General features: G+C 40.3%; 2 protein-coding genes across 2 annotated transcripts in view; one reads left to right on the forward strand and one right to left on the reverse strand.

Moving 5' to 3' along the window:
* ACSL5 (acyl-CoA synthetase long chain family member 5) overlaps positions 1-9,666 on the forward strand; it is a 23,134-nt gene extending 13,468 nt beyond the window's left edge. Inside the window, exons 9-21 of the mRNA XM_068198044.1 lie at positions 55-106; positions 647-720; positions 1,169-1,246; positions 1,460-1,594; positions 2,069-2,203; positions 2,278-2,373; positions 2,906-2,978; positions 3,735-3,823; positions 3,904-4,020; positions 4,466-4,609; positions 5,519-5,620; positions 5,993-6,064; positions 6,453-9,666. Coding sequence (XP_068054145.1) covers positions 55-106; positions 647-720; positions 1,169-1,246; positions 1,460-1,594; positions 2,069-2,203; positions 2,278-2,373; positions 2,906-2,978; positions 3,735-3,823; positions 3,904-4,020; positions 4,466-4,609; positions 5,519-5,620; positions 5,993-6,064; positions 6,453-6,593 — 1,308 coding nt within the window. The 3' untranslated portion in view covers positions 6,594-9,666. The remainder of the gene's footprint in view (positions 1-54; positions 107-646; positions 721-1,168; positions 1,247-1,459; positions 1,595-2,068; positions 2,204-2,277; positions 2,374-2,905; positions 2,979-3,734; positions 3,824-3,903; positions 4,021-4,465; positions 4,610-5,518; positions 5,621-5,992; positions 6,065-6,452) is intronic.
* On the reverse strand, positions 8,887-19,000 carry ZDHHC6 (zinc finger DHHC-type palmitoyltransferase 6). Its single transcript, XM_068198045.1, has 10 exons — positions 18,645-19,000; positions 16,867-16,958; positions 15,112-15,271; positions 13,941-14,102; positions 13,301-13,354; positions 11,652-11,819; positions 11,327-11,368; positions 10,834-10,979; positions 10,702-10,745; positions 8,887-9,449 (listed from the first exon to the last, which is right to left on the reverse strand). Exons 1-10 carry the CDS (start codon positions 18,891-18,893, stop codon positions 9,346-9,348), a joined length of 1,221 nt encoding a protein of 406 aa, XP_068054146.1. The 5' UTR covers positions 18,894-19,000; the 3' UTR covers positions 8,887-9,345.
* Between the last annotated feature and the right edge of the window lie 134 nt (positions 19,001-19,134).

Raw genomic sequence — 19,134 nt, forward strand, 5'->3', positions numbered from 1 at the left:
TACAGACAACCATCATAATCCTCACACTGACTTTATGCGGCTTTTTCTCTCTAGCCTCCTAAGCCTGAAGATCTTTCTGTTGTGTGTTTTACAAGTGGAACCACAGGTAAGAATTTATAGTGATGCTTCCCCACTGAAAGAGCCTCCCCATGCAGCTTCCCTGCATAAAAGTAAAGAAATCCTATGAATATGGAAGTAAACCAGTAAATTAGAGCAATGTCAAACTGCTCTTGTAGTTTTACTTGGGATAATGTCACTACAAGTCAAGTGCATACAGTAAAGCTTCTTAGAACTGGGGGAAAGAAAAGCCAAATTCATGTTTTCTTACCCTATGAAAAATGCAGCTTCAGTGTTCAAGAGATTGGTTGTTCCACTGTGTATTTTGATCCACAGAGGCTAAAGCAAAAATCTTGTTTCAGCATTCTCTAAGCTACTCCCAATTGCTCTGCTGTTTCAGTATTCATCTCCTTTATGTAATATCCATAGCTGAAAGCACTCAAGATGAGGCATATTTGTGATCTCTTATGAGAATAATTGCTGGGATGAGCCGAGTACACAGATAGTTCAAAATGAGCCAAACAACACATGGGAAACTTCCAGCAGAAGCAGCCAGAGCCACAGCTCACCTTGCTTGATCTCTCCAAAGGTAACCCTAAAGGAGCCATGCTGACACATCAGAATGTTGTTTCAAATGCTGCTGCCTTCCTTAGATGCACAGAGGTAAGCAACTCTCCAGGATATGTCCCACAGTCATGAAATCAGCTTTAATGGGAGCATTTTCTGTAAACCATTCACTCCCAGAAACGGATGCTTTCCTAAGTGTCCCTTTTTTAATGAGACAATACTACTGCAATAAACTTGGTTTGAATTGAACAAGAACTTCTACATAGAAGTTATTCTAGAATGAGTCAGTCCTAAATACCAAGAGTACTAAACCATCTATTTCAAGTCTTGCCGAAACATTAAACTAATTTTGATTTAGTGTGGCTGTGTGACAGCTGCAAATCTTGAAGAGGTTATGGATGAGCCTGAGCCTGAGTTGCTTCAGTCACTGGAAATGTCTTTCTCAAAGTACTCAAATTGATCCAAATTTTATTTATTTTCTACTTAAAAGTAACTCAAGCAGGCAGAGAAAATGCTAACTTATTTCTGCTTCCATTCCCTCTAGAATACAATTGAATGTACAAGTTCAGATGTTGCCATTTCCTATCTTCCTCTGGCTCACATGTTTGAGAGAGCTGTACAGGTATGTACAGATATATATCTCTGAACTTTTATAAATCAAATTATAGTAAAAGACATTAGTGATCTGTATGTCCTCAAAACCTATTCACACAATAACTTTCCTTATTTTGTAATAACTGGGCACTGGAAATCATGCTGATTTTTATAGACTAATAATTATGGCTAGTGAAGCTAGGAATTCTACTTGACTACGGTTAGTCTGGTCAATTTTTAGACTGTGATATACAGCTGTGGAGCAAAAGTAGGCTTCTTCCAAGGAGATATCAAGCTGCTAACAGATGACATGAAAACCTTGAAGCCAACGCTATTTCCAGTTGTACCAAGACTGCTCAACAGAATCTATGACAAGGTACGTGAGCAATTTTAGCTATGTTTTCTTTGTGTTCATATATCCAAACAAGCATACAAATACAAAATAATATTGAATATGTCATAGCATTACCACTAGTTAATTACCCCTTAGCAAGAAGAATTTTTTAGAATCCTTTCTGAGGAGATGGAAAGAGTTCTGGGAGTATAAGAACAGCATATCCAGTCATGACTGGGCTAAGTTTGTTGCTGTTAAGAGACACAAACTTTGTTTACTTTTGTAATGCAAATGAATCAAGTGCACAACTAACAGGATCCCTGTTTCTCAAAGCTATGGCTGTAGTATTTCAGTAGTAACATGAATTAGTATTGCCTTTTGGGTCACCTCCCAGACACTGCAGTGGTGAAGACAGGCCCTAGAACATTGAAGCAAGATTTGATGCCTCTTAACAAGGCAAGAATGAATGTACAGGTATGAGTTGAACCCAAGAGTCACTGGTACTTTTCCTTGCAGATCCAGAGCGGTGCAAACAGCCCAGTAAGGCATTTCCTGTTAAATTTTGCTGTGTTTATGAAGATGGCTGAAATAAAACAGGGCATCATTCGAAATGACAGCATTTGGGACAAGCTAGTCTTCAAAAAAATTCAGGTAAGTTATTCTAAGTGTAAGGGAGCTAAGCAATATAATATTGGAGGATCTGATGGCTTCTTTTTCACTTGTAGGAAAACATGGGTGGAAGAGTGCGTATCATGGTGACAGGTGCAGCCCCTATATCTCCCTCTGTCCTGACATTTCTTAGAGCAGCATTAGGCTGTCAGGTAAGCTGAGTTTTCTTTTTAAGTAAGCCCTGTTTGACTATGCACAAATGAGTGACCAGTGATATAGCTGGGGTCCAGCTCAGCTTGTTCCTGGGGAAAATGCTGTCAGTCTTGGGCATTTACAGACTGCTTCATCTGAGTTAACTGTAACAGGAAAAAAATTCTGCAGGGCCCACTTTAAACTACACTATGAAAAAACTAAGCTGTAGGCTCTGAGAAGAGGAACAGAGTAGCAGAAAAAGGAACATGCAGTACTCATAGTCAGGCAGCTGCCTCTGAGTTTTATGGCTTATTCTGACAGTCAATGAGCTCCCAGTGCAGCACATTTGAGAACAGAAAACGAGGTGACCCAAGCAAAGTTTGGATAGGTGAACTTTAACATCTGATTACACCAATAAGACCAAGATATCTTAAAAGCAAAGGTTGTTTTGGCTTCCTTCCTAAGAAAACTTGAGCATGGGCACAGTTGAAACGGAGGCCTTTCATACCAAGGACTTGATGTTTCAAGGAATACTCATCCTTTCTTGCACAGATCTTTGAAGCTTATGGCCAGACTGAATGCTCAGCTGGATCCACTTTCTCAATGCCTGGAGACTGGACAACAGGTATGGGAGCTGAGACTTGTGAAGTCTCCCAGAGCTGTCCACATAAAGGGGCACTCAAGCCTAAGTGCTGTAATGCTTTTAGTTTAATGAAAATTAAATCATGGGTACTCAAAGTGATTCTTGGTAGCAACAGTCACCTGCCTGTTTAGTAGATACTAAAATTCTTTACTCAACCAGATGAGGAACCCCGGTGTAAAGTTTCATAGGCCAGTTTAGACTTTGTCCCAGAAGATACAAAAGGAATAGAGAGAGCTGAGCAAACTGGATAGGGACTTCCCAAATGGCCTTAAGAAACTAGTTTTGTCTCCTAAATGACATGTTTTACTCAAAAATATTAGACATGATACTGGACTATTTTCTTGAAGAACCTTGAAGATTTAGCTTCTATCTTAGCAGTACTGGATATTCTAAATTCAGACTCAAGTCACCATCTTTGTGAACACAGTAACTGCAGAGCATAATCAGGATGGAATGCAAACGAATACCAAGATCTATGAGAGGGGGTCCTGAGGAGGCATGAGTGGTTCAGTGGTTCGTGGCTGGTGTGGTAGATTACACCAACAGTGCTCTAAGCATCAAGACTTACCTGCTATTTGTCCTACATTAACTGTCTGAAAATGGCATTGCAACAACTTGCTTGAACATTTGAAGCCAGACTCCTTTAAATAATACTGGCTCATGTTAAAGCAGTGAACAAACCCATTAAGTATCTACTATCACTGCAGTCTTTTTTTGTTGATTTTTTTTTTCTCTTAGGCCATGTTGGAGCCCCCCTGGCTTGTAATATCATAAAACTAGATGATGTGGAAGAAATGAGCTACTTCTCTTCTAACAATGAAGGCGAGGTAGGTACTGTCTCCTGTGCATGTCAAGAAATACTGAAACATAAGACTTGGTGACTAACAGTGTTCTCTGCTTGCTATAGGTCTGCATTAAAGGACCAAATGTGTTCAAGGGTTATCTGAAAGACCCTGAGAAGACAGCAGAAGCAATTGATAAAGATGGCTGGCTCCACACTGGAGACATAGGAAAGTGGTTGCCAGTGAGTAGCTGCTTAACACAAACCATCTTTTGCATATGAATTCCTGTTACTTCACAGTATTCTCTAAAGATGGAATTCTAGGATAAAAGTCTCTACACAGTAGATTCACTAGGTAACTTCAGGAAAAGCTACAAAGACCAATTAGGTTACAGGACATCAAATAACACCTGCTAGGCCCATAGTTAAGACTATTCTTCACTGTAGAAGTGGTATAACAAGGTGTCTTGGTTTCTGTCAGAGGAGAATAAAGGAGTTGTCTAATCATGTCCTGAGCTAACTGGAGAAATTACACAAACCCTTCTCTCTGTAGAAAGCAAAGACCAATACATGGTTTCTAGACTAGTTCCAGATGTGCCTTTCACACAACTAAACAAAGCCTGTTTATCTTCTCTTATATAAGCAAGACAGTGGCTTGGAATTAATGACCTCCACTTTTAACTTCTAGAATGGGACACTGAAGATCATTGATAGGAAGAAGAATATATTTAAACTTGCACAAGGAGAATACATTGCTCCAGAGAAGATAGAAAATGTCTATATCAGAAGTGCTCCTGTAGCCCAGGTCTTTGTACATGGGGAAAGTCTGAGGGTAAGTGATATTAGGAGTATCCTGCAAGATTTTCTTCTACAAGTTCTGGATGATCAGGGCACAAATGTATGCATGTACAGGAGTCCTTGAACAAAATCTGTTCGTAAGAGAGCCGTGTTTAGAAGAAGATGTTCTCAGACCTATAGACCTGCCAAGTGACAACTGGCATTGTTGCAAGCTGGATAAAGGCTAATTACATAATTGTGGGGGATTAGCATGTCAGGTCATTTCTGTGCAGTTTAGATTCATAGAATAGTCCCCCCTGCAATAAGCAGGGACATCTTCAACTGGATTAGATTGTTCAGAATCCCATTCAGCCTGACCTTGCATGTTTGTAGGGATGGGGCATTTGCCACCTCTCTGGGCAACCTCTGCCATTGTTTCACCACCCTCACACTTAAAAAAAATCCCTTGTATTTAATATAAATTTACTAGCTTATAGTTTAAAACCATTACATCTTGTCTTATTGCCACAAGCCCTATTAAAAATGTGTCCCCATCTTTCTTGCAAGCTTTTAGTTTTGAAAGGCCACAAAAGAGCCTTCTCTTCTTCAGGCTGAACAACGCTAGTTCTCTCAGCCTTTCTGCACAGCAGAAGAGTTTCTCCATTCCTTTGCCACAGAGGTGTTACCTATGCCAGCAGAGGCCAGTCTTCAATCTGTAAACTAGCCAAAAGTAATTTCTGGATCATTCAGCACACATAACAAAGTGCATCAGAACATCATTTACTGCTGTCACAACTCTCAGTGACTTGGAAATCCTTATAGCAGCTACCTTTGAAACTCTGAAAATGCATGGAGAGGTACATGTGACTTCTCATAGACAGAGTGCCCACAAGCAAGCTCACAAAGACATTTAATATGCCTTAGCTTGGTCTCAGCCTATTTTAATTTTTTTGTTTGTTTTCAGTCTTTTCTAATAGGTATAGTGGTTCCTGATGCTGAGATGCTTCCAGAATTTGCAGCAAAACTGGGAGTAAAAGGTTCCTTTGAAGAGCTCTGCAAAAACCCTGTGAGTGGAGCTGTGTTCAGTGGGTTAGAGATAGAATTTAATTCTAAGTCCAATCCTACTCTTGGACTTTGTTCTATCCACCTCTTTTCAGTAATTTGAAGTGGTTTAATGCTGAGTGAGTCACACAAGCAGCCTTACAGCAAAAACTGGAACTGAGTATAGGTGTCTCTTGTTTCAAGGGCTACTGCTGCTTCTTTTCCAGTGAGAAGATAGACATGACTTTGTAGTGGCCTTAATATGAGAAATCTGGAATGTTGAAATATGTATTCTTGCCATTCTCAGTTGTCCCTGACTGGGCAAATAGTTATGGTTTTGAGCTGCAATTACAGAATGACAGCTTTACCCACTCTGCTTCTGCTGTGTTTCTTCTAGGCAGTGAAGAAAGCTATTTTAAATGATATGACCAGACTGGGGAGAGAGGCTGGCCTTAAATCCTTTGAACAAGTGAGTACTTTCAAATCCTGTTTGTCACTAGCACCTGTATTGCTAACACAGTGCTGGGAAGTCTTCATTCCTGCCTGTTCCAGGAGGGGCCCTGAGGCAGCTGCCCCAGACACCTGATCAAAGCAGTCGGTGAAACATTGGCTGCCTGTCCCTGTACTAGGAGACCAGGGGCTGTGAAGGGCAACCATAGCAATTGCCAAGAGATGAAGTGGAGATTCACAACAGGCTGTAGGGGCTGTTCTGGAATTCCACCTTCTTGCTGTGTCATTCAAAAAAAGAGTTCAGTTACTGGATCTCCTGGGACTGAATTCTTGCCCAAGGAAGCTGGGAAGAGCTGTTGTTTGTCTTCTAATGATGTGTCATGCACTAAATTATTTTGTTTTAATAGGTTAAAGACCTGTACATCCACACAGAATTGTTTTCTGTAGAAAATGGACTCCTGACACCAACAATGAAGACAAAGAGAGGAGACCTTGTTAAAGTCTTCCAGAAGGAGATTGAGGCTCTCTATTCATCTATTCAGGAATAAATGGCCAGTTTAATTTAAACCGCATGGAGTAGTTAAATCTGTGACACTACATGGCCTATGGTGAAGACAGGCTTGAGTGGAGGGGAACAGGAACTTAAATTTATTTGTTTCTAGTACCTGAGAAAAATGACTTGTGGATGAAGACAGCTGTAGTATAACCAACAGCTTGCAGTGTTAACATCCTGTGGGACTGAGCATCAACTGTCTAGGCTAAGCCAGAACTTTCATCTTTCTTGGACTGTGACTGAAATGCAGTAATATGCAAGAACCTCAGCCTTTAAAAGACAGCTGTATGCACTTCTCACTGTCAAAAGCAAATCTTGTTTTCCTGCTGAAACTAGGAACTCCTCTGTGACCTGTTGTGGATTGATCTGCAATCAGACTGAACACAGTAGGAATTCATGCTAATGTGTTTAGCAAACACAGAAGTGAATTTCCTGTTCCTAGTCCTGGACCACATGGTACAAGTTGTTTGTAATGAAAATGAGTAATTGTTTGCAAAATACATTTGTCTACAGCAAATGTTCATTCTTTAGGAGGCACTGGATCAGTTTTTGCACATTTTTAAATGAAATGGCAGTGTTAAAGCCTTTAGACTTCCGAATTTGAGCCTAATAAGTGTAAAACTTTAGCTGTCAATCCTAAGGATATGATGCAATAAATTGAGACTGCACAATCAAACCAAAGCCTGTGTGAATTACTTGTGGCTCTGCTGCAACCACATTGTTAGCTGCCAGGCTTTATATGGCTGCAGCTAGAACACAACTGCTGCAAACATGAACTTATTCCCTACACTATCACTGGTCAGCCACAGCTCCAGCCATGAGGCAATAATATAGTGTAGTCCAGATTTGCTCCTGTAGTCTAGTTGCTCCTCTACCCAACTTTCTTTTCCTTGTCTTCAGCTTAGGCTGAAGTGAAAGAATGAATTTACCACATGAAATAAGACATGAGATTTTCTTGTGTTAAGCTGCTGCTTTAGAAAATTATCTAAGCAAGATGAAAACTTTCTTATGTCTTCCATCAGTCTGTGCTGTCTCTGCTGAGAGCTCCTCCCTTTCCCTGCAGTAAGTCAGCTCTAGCATTTCAAAAGGCAGTGCTAACAAGGATGCAACATGGGGAAGGTGTATCTGTAGCTTTCCTAGGCCAATTCTCTTTGTCTGCAGACAAAAACTGTCTTCCCTGTCTTGTTCAGACAGCTAGTGGCTTTTCCTCTCCCTCTTTAATGCTCTTCCTCAGCTATCCCAAAATGAAAGCACGATTTATCAAAAGATCCCCCTCTTGCTGTTAGGCAGCTCTAGCTTTGACTAATAAAAACAGGTGACCCAATTCTTTTTCTAGTCTGGGCCCAAAGACCTTGACATCTTAGGATAACCATGGAGTCACTTACTGTGCTTGTCAGAAATGTGAGGCTATAAAGGCATCTTTGAAACTGCACGTAACGATGCTGCTCATCTTTCCTAACCTTTCCTTAAAGCAATGTGATGTGAAATCAGTGGTGGCCTAATCTTTTTCCCCAGGGGAGACTGGGAAAAAAAAAAAAAAAAAAAGCAGGGAAGAAAAAATGTATCCCAGAACTGGTTTTGGACACAAAAATGAGCAAGTTAGTTAGCAAGAGTAAATCCAGTACAACTGAGATCTGCAGAAACTCGAGGCTGAATCCTGTGATGCCACCTGCTGCAGTGCCTGGAAAGTACTTTTGTTGATACAATAAACAGTGATGCTTCCCTGAACAGATATGCCTGGAGGGTGAATGGCACTGCTTCAACAATAAAACATATATAGCAATTCAAGTGTAAATTGGTCTTATGTTGGTCTCTTGTGTGCCACTTCGGCCACATGAACTGATTTTCAAAACCTCTCAACCTGGCTGACATGTACTCTACACTATGAGAGAACAAATGCACCTGCTGTGTTTTGGAGACATTTAAAAAGCCTTGAGCTGGTACAGGTTACTCCAATTTAAGGTCTTCCTTCTAATAATCCATACTAGATGCTAAATGAAAATGCTTTAAGAAGGCTGTTAATCATTAGTAGCAAAATTCACAAAAATTCTTGGATACTGCTTCCTTTCACTCTAAAATGGATCAAGATCACTTAGGTACCAGAGGGAACAGACAGTGATGGATGTAATTTTTGCCATTAAAAGCACAAAATATTCCTATTGCAACAACTGAAGCCTTTTTAACTTTGAAAAGCAACTTACAAGGTTAAATGTTTACCTCCAAGTCAGTTCACACTCCCATGCCTATGAACTAGTTCTTCTAGGTCCAAGAACAATTGAACCCACAAGTGAATATGAATGTATCATTTATTTGAGGTGGACAATTCACATCATTAAAAGTCACAGGTAACAAATTTTATCTGGCATTTGAATCAGGTGTTTAACTTCAGGGGCAGCTTCAGAGAAATACAAAAGATAAGCAGCACGCATAACAATCAGATGTGGCTGAGGAAAAAAAACTAACATCTTAATGCTCAGAATGCAATTTAAACAGAAAAAACCAATCCTGACTTGTGATGAAAAAGATGCACTTGAAGGCAATCCACTGAATGGCTTCTTCAATTATTTATTGTTTAAAAAGTATGCAAACCATGGCACAGGCATATACAATCCTTTCAGCCGTGAGGAAAACAAAACCTCATCCTAACATATTCATTGCATAAGTCTAAAGTAATATACAGAAAATTTCAAGTAAAGGATTGTGGTCTGAAGTAAAAATTCCATTTAATATTTAAAAAAATTAGAAGGCTATTTGCTTTTCTTCTCTCCATCCACTGGTTGATCCGTTTCAGAGTCATACTGGTATTTTTCCACACACTTCCTAGGGAACCAGCCTCGTTCTCTTATTCCACCTTAAGACATGAAAAGTTGCATTAACTTAGAACAAAACAAGGCCCACTACTGAGGAAAAACACAGGACTGGAGGAGACATCAAGCACTTACCCAAGTTATTTTCTTCTACAAAACAGAACATCTAAGTAATTTCTAACATCATTGCCTGGGGATGCACAGATTTCCTCCAACTACCTAAAATGTTTACAGACATCTCCAAAGTTTTGCAGTGCTCTACCTTCTTTGAGAAAATTCATCTTCATACCCTATCTGAATCTTTCTGTCTATAAATCAGGTTTACAGCTCCTTTTTCTATGCAGCAGGGGCACAGGAAGCAGATAACTTGTCTACCACAGACTTTCACACCGCTGATGACTATTTGTTCATACCCAAGCTGTCTCCTATTTTCTACTCCTCTCCAGGTAAACTATCCCAATTCTTTTGGCTTTTCCTTTTAAGTCACATTTTCTATTATTCTAATAATTCTCATTTTCTCTGTTTTTTCCTCTCAATCCTTTACAGTTGATCTTCCTTTTTCTTGAGATGCAGTAACTGCTGTTACTTGTATGAGTATTTCAGCAGAGTCTCTGCCAATGCTGAGGAGGATGGAAGATTTACTTCAGCATCTGCGAAGCTTGTGCAAATATGAAATGCACATGCAATGAATTAACAGTTGCTTGGAAGAAACAACAGAATCCAACACACCTTCTGGCAGGTAAAATTTTAGTTCAGTCCAAAGCAAGAGGTCTGAAGTGAGAAATGTAAAAGCTTCAATGCAGGTGGCTGTGGTGCTGACCCTCTGCAGATCAGCAGGAGTCTTTATTATCTTCAACACCCCCAGGTAGTTTTATAAATGCATATTAAAGTCTCCAGAAATGTGACATGATGTCTCCTAGATTTTAAGGTACACAAAGATTAATCTCTATGCTTATATAGGCTGTGTAGCTAGGAAGCCTGGATGTGTTTAAGACAGACCAGCATTTAAAAATCAAAAAAATGAATCATCCTTAACCTCTTTTTGTTCTAAAAGTCTAACTTTTTCTTAGAATATGAAGTGTCCCCTTTCCCACTCAACTTTCAGTAAACTATTACATCAGTGTTCTGTCAGTCTGACGGAGTGAATTAACTGTGGAGAGTGCAGAGAAGCTAGTGCTGTTAATGTGATCATTCTACATTTTGAGAAGTGAACATATTATATTGGCCACATTTCTAAATAGCTATAAAATGGATTTGCAATTTTCAGCAGAAAAAGTGAAATTAACTGCTCCATACCATCAGCAGCTGAGATGAGAATCTTCTCACCATACATCCAGTGCCTGGGGAAGGAAGCATAATAGGTAATTAGATACCAGAACTCAACTCAATACTTCTTTTAACCAAATATAAAGGTCTGGAGCCACTAACTTTAAGCCTCTGGTGGCTAAAATCAGATCCCCTTTACTCAGTGCAATTCTAGGTTCTTCAGTGCACGGTGTTGTGAAGAATGTTTTAACACCTTTAGTCACAGGACAGCAGACACCACTGTAATCTTCTATGGCTCGATACCGCACCTACAGATTGGAACAGGACACAGCAATTTGTTTTTTGAAGGTGTTATGGCCTCACTGATAAGTTTCACGCTAAAAAGATCAATTCAAGCATACCACAGATTTAAACATAATGACAGTGGCTGTCAAAGGGACTCTAAATTCTAAATTACTGCTTAACAATGAAGCACAGCGCTCTTTATTATCATGTTTCTTTCCATCTGGAAACTAAGAAGCAAATGCAAAAGCTAAGTGCCAAGATTAACTAAGCAGATTGCTATACATTGTTTGTGTTGCTTAATTACATTTATTTATACTGCTATTTCTATTATTTCAAAGTAATTTTAGACCAAACTTCAACAAATACTTACACTTCTTACTCGCTTGTCTGCTTTCTGTTTCAGTTGCTCTATCTATAAATGTTAATAAATAGAAATTTAGGCAGCATTCAACGCAAAATGAAGCCAGGTATTGAAATCATTCAACAAACAAAGGAAGTATCACTAGCAGCTTGAAGCACTCACAAAAGCGTAACTTTTTAGTGCATCAAAAATGGGAGAACATTTAACAGAACTCCTGTACATGTATTTCAAGCCTATTTTGGTTATTAAAAAATCTGGTCTATTATTGCAAAGGAAAGCAGACAATTTGGATAGTGGGCAGAATCAGCTTGAGATACCATTGAAGAGCGGTTACCGTCAAACTGTATTGGTGACATCCATCTCTAACTGGCCAGTCCAGGCCATCTCCCTCAGGAATCCCAGACCACGTAAACACTTGCCTGAAGTTCTTCCATTTACTTCCCATGTCATAGGGGAAGACAAAGGTCTCACCCGTTTGGTAGTACTGGATTCTGTCTTTGGCCTAGAAAATAATTAAGAAATGCAGTACATAAAAACACCCTACACACTGCAGTCAAGCAGCAAATATTAAGAAGGCCAGGTCGTAAGCCCTGTATGGGTCCATGGGACCTAAAGGCAAATACTTTCAGGCAAGAGCAGTGAACTCCTGCTGTATCAATCCAGGCTTTAAAAACTACTTAAGCCAATCATGGCATTCAGAAGGATGTCTGGTTTGGGTGTCCCCATCCCTGCCACTCCCCATTTACCCTTTAACAACAGTCCACTGACTACACTGATAATTCCCTCCAAGCTCAGATCTTACTTTACTGCTTTCTTTTAAGGACCAGTGCCTGACTATTTCTCAGTTATATACAAAAGCTTCCACAGCTCAGAATCCTTTGACTAATGATCACGAACATGACTCAACACTGGTAGTGCCAATTCCTCCTGTAAGAATGCACACAGAGGCATGATCTGAATTGCCCACATTCCATAGTCACGAGCTTTACATTCCCACAGTTCTAATGACATCTAGTGGAGCAGCCACAGAACTGTGTTCTCTTTGTTGCAATAATGCCATTTTATTAAGTATTTATGTATTACAGTCCATGCTCAGCTTTCAAAAGGGACATATTAGCAGCCTGTGTTTTACAGTAAAAATTTTAACATATTATTCCAAATTCTAGAATATAGTGATAAGAGGGATTTCTTTCACTTATGTTCCATTATCCCATTATTTAAAGGTCTAACAGGACTTGGATCCAGCCATATCCCATGCAAAGAGTTGACATTATAATACTTTAAGTACTTATACACAGCCAAGATTCTCATGCTAATTTGGTAAACAAAATAGAAGAAAGACAACATGACATTAATGAAATGTTTGTGGACTTACACAAAAACTAACCAGGTAGAACCAAACTAATTTCTAAATACTGAGTCAGTTTTGCTTCCTCTAAACTTAGCTTCTGTTGTTTGACTATATTTCTCCTGAAAAATCTTGTGAAAACCTCTATAAAGATAAGGAAATCCAAGAGAAATTTAAAGTACAGAAGACCAGGTATTTTCTAGTATTTCTTTAAAATCAAGGAAAACCCTCCCTTACAATCCAAAGTAAGAAATGGTTAAAACCATGAGTCAAAAGATGCCCCTTTGAATGGATCAATGAGGTGGACAATTAAAGCTACAGGCAGATGTAATGACTAAGCTCAAGTTTCAGATGAAAACACCCACATATTTCAAGTAGAAAAGCAAAGTCTTTTCAAAGCAAGCATTATTCTATGTTCAACAAACTTACAAAACAAAAGAGAAATCTATGCATTTACAAGATTTCTTTCAGTGAATTTCAGAGATGGTAAGGGAAAAACTTGTAGGTACAGGTCAGTGGTGAATTGAAATAACATCTTTGGTTTTAACCCAGACATAAAACAAAAAAAAATATAAATATGGAAAACAGACCTTGTAACAGTCCAAGAATACTGTATTAAAATATTAAAAGCATACCTTTTCTTCAATCCAGGATTCGATTGAAGTTTTATTTGTCAAAATTACTTTCATCTGAAATGAAAGTGTTAGCTGAAATAAGGATTTATTTTGTGCAGAAATACATCAGCTATTCAAAGAAAACTTCATTTAACAAACTAAACTTGTCTTAAAGAACAAAACAACTTTTATAGACTTAACTGAAACATTTGTTAGAAGCTAACCCTCAGCCAAGATACACAATCTAGAATAATACACTAAAGACAGTATCACATAGTATTGCACTTTATGCTTAAAATGTGTCTTTTTGTTTCCTTCCAAAGATAACCAACATTTTGAGAAATATATCAGGCATATTTACACCTACTTGCAGGGACAGGGCAAGTATTTTGCCTTTTTCAGGGAGTTTATAAAATCTATCTCATGTTTTCTTAGTTCATTAGATTTTCACATCCAAGTCCTCCCGTGAAAAATAATGAAAAAAACCCAAAACTGTGGTAACAGAAAAACTAAGACAAAGCTACACAAATCCCTGAAAAAGTTACACAACAACATAAGCTCTGAGCAACTGTTCTTATCTTAATCCTGAATTCTGTTTCTGCTCCACAAGCATGCAAAACTTACAGCTTTTAACTTCTTTGCAAGAGGGCCAGAAACTCACCTGGATAATAAACAGCATACCAACAGCAATAGTTGTTCCTAATGCCAGTCCTAAGGCAAATAAAGAGGCAGCAAATGCAGACAGTCCAAAGGGAATAATGGGACGAGGGTCTCTTCTGGCTGCACTCATGTCAATCTTCACAGAACTCCACCCAAAAGATATCTGCAAAGAAGAAAATTCCATTCAGCTCTAGAACTTTTCAACTGCTGAAACAAACAAGTTATCCCTACAAAATCTGGCTCTGAAAGTAAGAGTCCAACATCTGACAGAGATAAAGCAGGGTAACAAAAAAAAAAACCAAAACAAAAACCTCAAAACTTTTATCTTCAGAAGTCTGCTGCTAGATGGAAAATGAAACCACAATCACCATCCACAGACCCAAAAAATCTGGACTCTGGTATGTTAAAAAATCCTCATTCATCAGGGTCAGATAGACAACGTTTGCATAGAACAGTCCCTGTTTTCTGTGGAAATGCTGCAGGCTTCCTCTGAAAGCTTTGCAGACAGCAATTCTCAATATTATCACTCTGCAAACACAACTCAACTGCTACAACTTCATCTGTTACTCAGGTGATGTTATCAAGCTCTTCACTGCAACCACAAAGGCTGAAATCAAAGCTTATAATCTTAACCATGGATCTGAGATAAGCTTGTTCTGGAATACATCCCTTTACTCACTGTTCAAGTTTTCCAGTTAAAAAAAACACAGCTGACATATTTATCTTTAGTTCCCAAAATAATGTACTTTTTTTTTCTTCAAGAAATAGATGTAATTCTAAAAAAGTGGCCAGTAAAAGAAAATAAATAGGATCTAACTTGTGTGTTGGTAATAAATAGCAGCTGTTTTCTGTGCCAGCCAAAACACAGCCTCTCTACATAAAGTGCTACTCAGAAACTGTCTTCAGTCAATGTAAAGCAACAGGAAACTCCCTGTGATTATGAGAAGCAACAGGGAAAAAAAGAATGAAAATAGAAACAACTTTCTCTGAATCCTCCTCCATTCCCATAGATGCATCCTATGGGTACACAGCAGAACTAGGAGTGCATGTGGAAAGAAGAACAAGGAATTCCACATGCTTCTTCTCAGAAAACCACATTCTCTTGTACTTCCAGAGATAAATTATGCACCTGACTTAAATAATATTTTAAGCACTTAGTTATGTTTTCTTACTCTGTTGTAAAGCTGAGTGTACATTGTCATAATAAATATGAAAGAAGCGTGAATGCATCCCAGTGGAGCTAAGAGGAGAAACAGAGTGAAAGATGCATGATTCTGGTATCCACAACAGTTGTTGATCCAAGGACAGTGGTGATCCATCTTCATCACACATCTGTGAATAATAAATATTGATTACTATAAAGGACACGTATGATATTGCTCAAAAAACTCAAAGGATGGCTGATTTTCTACTTCTCAGCATCCATTCCTTCATTTGAACCCACCAATTTCTGGCACATCAACACAGTAGTTTCTTTTCAGTTGCTATTCAGAATTATATTTCCATGCTGTAGAATTTAAAAAAGCAAATAAAAAGTGTTTCCAGGTCCTACCCTCCCCAGTTATCTGTCCTCTTTACTCAAACTAACTAGTTGCTAATAATCACCATAGTACAGAGCCTGGAGACAGAGCCATAGAATGGGACTTGTAAGAACAACGATCACAATAATTAAGCACTACTGTTAATGCCAGTTTTTAAAAATCAGAATACCAGGAAAATAAAGGAAATGTCAAATTCCCTGTGAACTACTTGTAAAAAGAGTATTTAAAGAAAGATATTCAGACAGAAGTGTGACAGTGACTCTTTCTTCTCAGTGGTAACCCTCTGAAAGCTTTCTCAATTGCTATGCATTGACCTCACACCAATGAAAATCCTTATCAAAATACATTTAACAAGTGTACACATCCTAGAGACACTCTTGTATTCAATATAAAGCCAGTTATTTTGGTGTAGCTTACAGATTAAAAAAAACCCCACCTGAATAAAGATCTGTTCACATTCCAAATTATCTTGACAGGTGTAAAAGTCTCCTTGACCACCTAAGTGATCAGTCTCAGTGTAAAGATTGTCACTCAAGGAAAAGAGTCGTTAATTTTAAATCTGGGGATGATGTAGCCAAGTTACAGCACTGCTCTGGAGTTTCAGTTTCTGTTTCCTAAAAAAGCACTGACTGCACATCTTGGGTTTATAGAAATAACAGATGAACACATAAGTTGCAATATCCTTGCACCACATTCTCTTAGGAGTCCTTCAGAGGACAACCTGCCTGGACTGCAGACAGCCGAAGTGCCTTGATTTTTTCCAAGATGCACTAAATTCTAGTGACAGATATTTATAATAAAGTATCCTTTGTATTAGGATGGGTGTGTTGGAAGATAACAAGGTGCAAACTTCTTAAGTTGACCCAAAAGGTTTATTACTTCACTTAACATGCCAACTCCCCTCAAAAACCTGCTTTGGTGAAGAGTAAAAAAAAAAGCAGTCCAAAATTTCCACACAAATCAATATTTAATTCCCATATGGAAAGATGACAGAATAGATATTTCTACTCTCTAAGCAGGTCAATGTTTGGACTCAGAATTTAAAAAGAATTTCATATGATTTTTAGATGTTTACACAGACTCACATCCCTGAATCAGGACTGCATTGTTTTGTTAGTACCGTCAAGAAGTTCTTAGGAGAAACTGATTTCAAACTCTAAAGAAAATGTTCATGACAATCATTTTTCTAAACTAAAACATAGCAAAACTGTACAGATATCATACAATTAGAAAGTGGAAATACTTGAAAGGGCTATAGTGCTCATAGGGAAGCTTTTTAAAAAACTACAGTGCAAGTGCTGGAAGCACAAATTATGGCAATAGCCCATCATTAGGTTTGAAGCTGCTCTAAAATGGACTTTAAACAGCTGTGAAGAGGAGCAGTACCTGTTGCACTTCCGACAGTGGTGTGAACGAGGTGCCTTGTAGGACTGACACACTTTACAGTATTGGAGATACATGCAATCCTGAGATTTTTCCTTTAAACAGAAGAACAGCAGTGTTAGATGTATACACAACTCTGCTGGCAATGTTTATCTTGGCATTTTCCCAACCTAAGTACCTTTGGTTTCTTCTGACAGGGTGTGTTTCATAGTCCAACCCTATTTAATGGTAGGCGTCAAAGAGAGGAAAAAACAAAATTAAATAATTCCTAGCTAATCTCTTGGCTATCAAAACAGCCATCTCCCACTGCTGAAAGTGCTGGTTGCTAAAAGAAATAAACAGTTCTTCTGTCAGGAAGAGCAACTGTACAAGCAGGATTTCATAGTGAAGTTCTGAGAGTAAAAGCACGTTATTGTTCTAATAAAAAAAATCCTGTGCACATTTTCTCTCCATTTTACACCATAAACCACACTAAGCTTACTGCAAAGATACAGCACTGGTAAACACTAATGTTCAATTCTCTCACAATCTCTTTTACACACACACAACCCAACTACAGCAAGATGAGAAACAGAGACACTTTCAGACACCAAGCAGTGGCCAAAATCTCGCACTCAGGAAGAGGAGTACCCAGTTGTCCTGCTAAGATGATTATCAGGATCCTCTTCTGCTCTGTCCTGAGTAATATTCCACTATTAGAAAGGTGACCAGCACTAAACTCTGCATCACATCACTGGAACACAAACTCTGGGCAGCTGCCTTGAGATACTGAACCTGTATCATTCTTGACTGCAACTCTTCCAAGAGATTACTGAAGCACAGGAAATGCAAATTCCTATCTTGCACTGTGTTAAGCAGAAGGTAACCATGTAATTTTCTGGCTTGCATAAAATAAAAAAGACATTTTCTAAATTAATTACTTCTGTTACCGCTAGCAGCAAAATCTCCAAAACAGGTGTCTGCAGGAGCATGCCCAGCTATCAGTGCTTGTTTCCTGCTGCTTTGTTTTGAGGAGCCCCATATGAAATAAAACACAGCAACTGCTGCCAGCCAAGCAGCACTGCCCGAGCCCTGACAGCACAGGGAGGGGATGGAGAAGGGCAGCAGAACAGGACAGAGCCTTGGAGAAGCAGCAGGAAGCCGGCTCAGCTCTGCGAGGCTGACAAAGCAGCAGTCACGGAAATCAACAGCGGTGTGCTTACTGGAGCTGGCCTCAAGGAACGGCCACCTGAAATACTGCAACACTGGCCACCGAAGAGCGCCAAAGGAGACCCTGAAAGGCCACACAAGGACTTCCGATAAGGAATGTGACAATGTAAAGCACTACATATGCAACAAGTAAGTGGGGATAGCTAGCGAATGTGTAATCAGCGGGGCTGACAAAAACTCTGTCTACCCAACGCTCGGCGCACTCCATTAGAGGAAGGATATCTGAAGTGTCCAGCGTGCAGCTTCCTAATATCAAAACTGTGTCAGAAAGTTTCTGACCGATTTCGAAATCTGTCCGATTTCGGTATCGGGAGCAAGGTGGGTTGCACTGGAAGCTCTGGAAGCGGCAGGAGCAAACCGGGGAGAGGCAAAGCAAAGATTTGGGAACCAGATAAGAAGGAAGGCGTGGCCTGAGAGCATGCAGCGATCTTGGGGGACACGGGAGAAACAGCGGCATCGAAAGACACGCGATTTCTACTGTCCTGGCCGCGGGGGCGGCCGGCCCGGGCCCGGGGCCGCCCGCCGGTCCCCCGCGAGGCCCCGGGACGAGGCGGTCGCAAGGCAGCGCTTACCGGCGTCCACCCCAGCGGGACGTACCCGGGGCCCACAAACATGGCGCTGAAGTAGTTGTAGAGGATCATGACGGTCCAGTTGAGCAGCATCACGAAGTTGACGCTTCCCCCGGCCGTGTCCAGGGGCCAGTACCAGAGCGCGGCGTCGGCCATGGCGGTGGCGGAGCACACGGCCACCACGGCCAGCGCCACCGCCGGGCCCCAGTGGCACAGGCGCCGCGCCCGCTGCAGCGCGCCCGGCCCCACCATCGCCGCTACCGCCGCCCGGCCGCCGCCGCCCCGCCACCGCCGTGCATGGCTCCCGCCGGCTGCCGAGGGAGAGGGCGGGAAGGGAAGAGGGAAGGGACTGGGAAGAGGAGGGGAGGGAAGGGACTGGGAAGAGGAGGGGAGGGAAGGGGAGGGGCGGGAGCGGGGCCCGCGCTGCCGCCGCCCGCCCGCGGTCCGCTCGCAATACGGGCCCCCAGGGAAACAGCGGCCCGCCTGTAGCGCC

This window comes from Anomalospiza imberbis, chromosome 8, assembly GCF_031753505.1.
Source record: "Anomalospiza imberbis isolate Cuckoo-Finch-1a 21T00152 chromosome 8, ASM3175350v1, whole genome shotgun sequence".
Classification (NCBI taxonomy): domain Eukaryota; kingdom Metazoa; phylum Chordata; class Aves; order Passeriformes; family Viduidae; genus Anomalospiza; species Anomalospiza imberbis.

Coding starts and splice junctions, on each gene's coding strand:
- ZDHHC6 (XM_068198045.1), bottom strand. CDS start 18,893: ATGGTGGGGCCGGGCGCGCTGCAGCGGGCGCGGCGCCTGTGCCACTGG. Junction 13,355..13,940: donor GTATGCTGTTTATTATCCAG/GTGAGTTTCTGG, acceptor CTTTCATTTCAG/ATGAAAGTAATTTTGACAAA. Junction 11,820..13,300: donor AATCCTGGATTGAAGAAAAG/GTATGCTTTTAA, acceptor ATTATTTTCTAG/GCCAAAGACAGAATCCAGTA.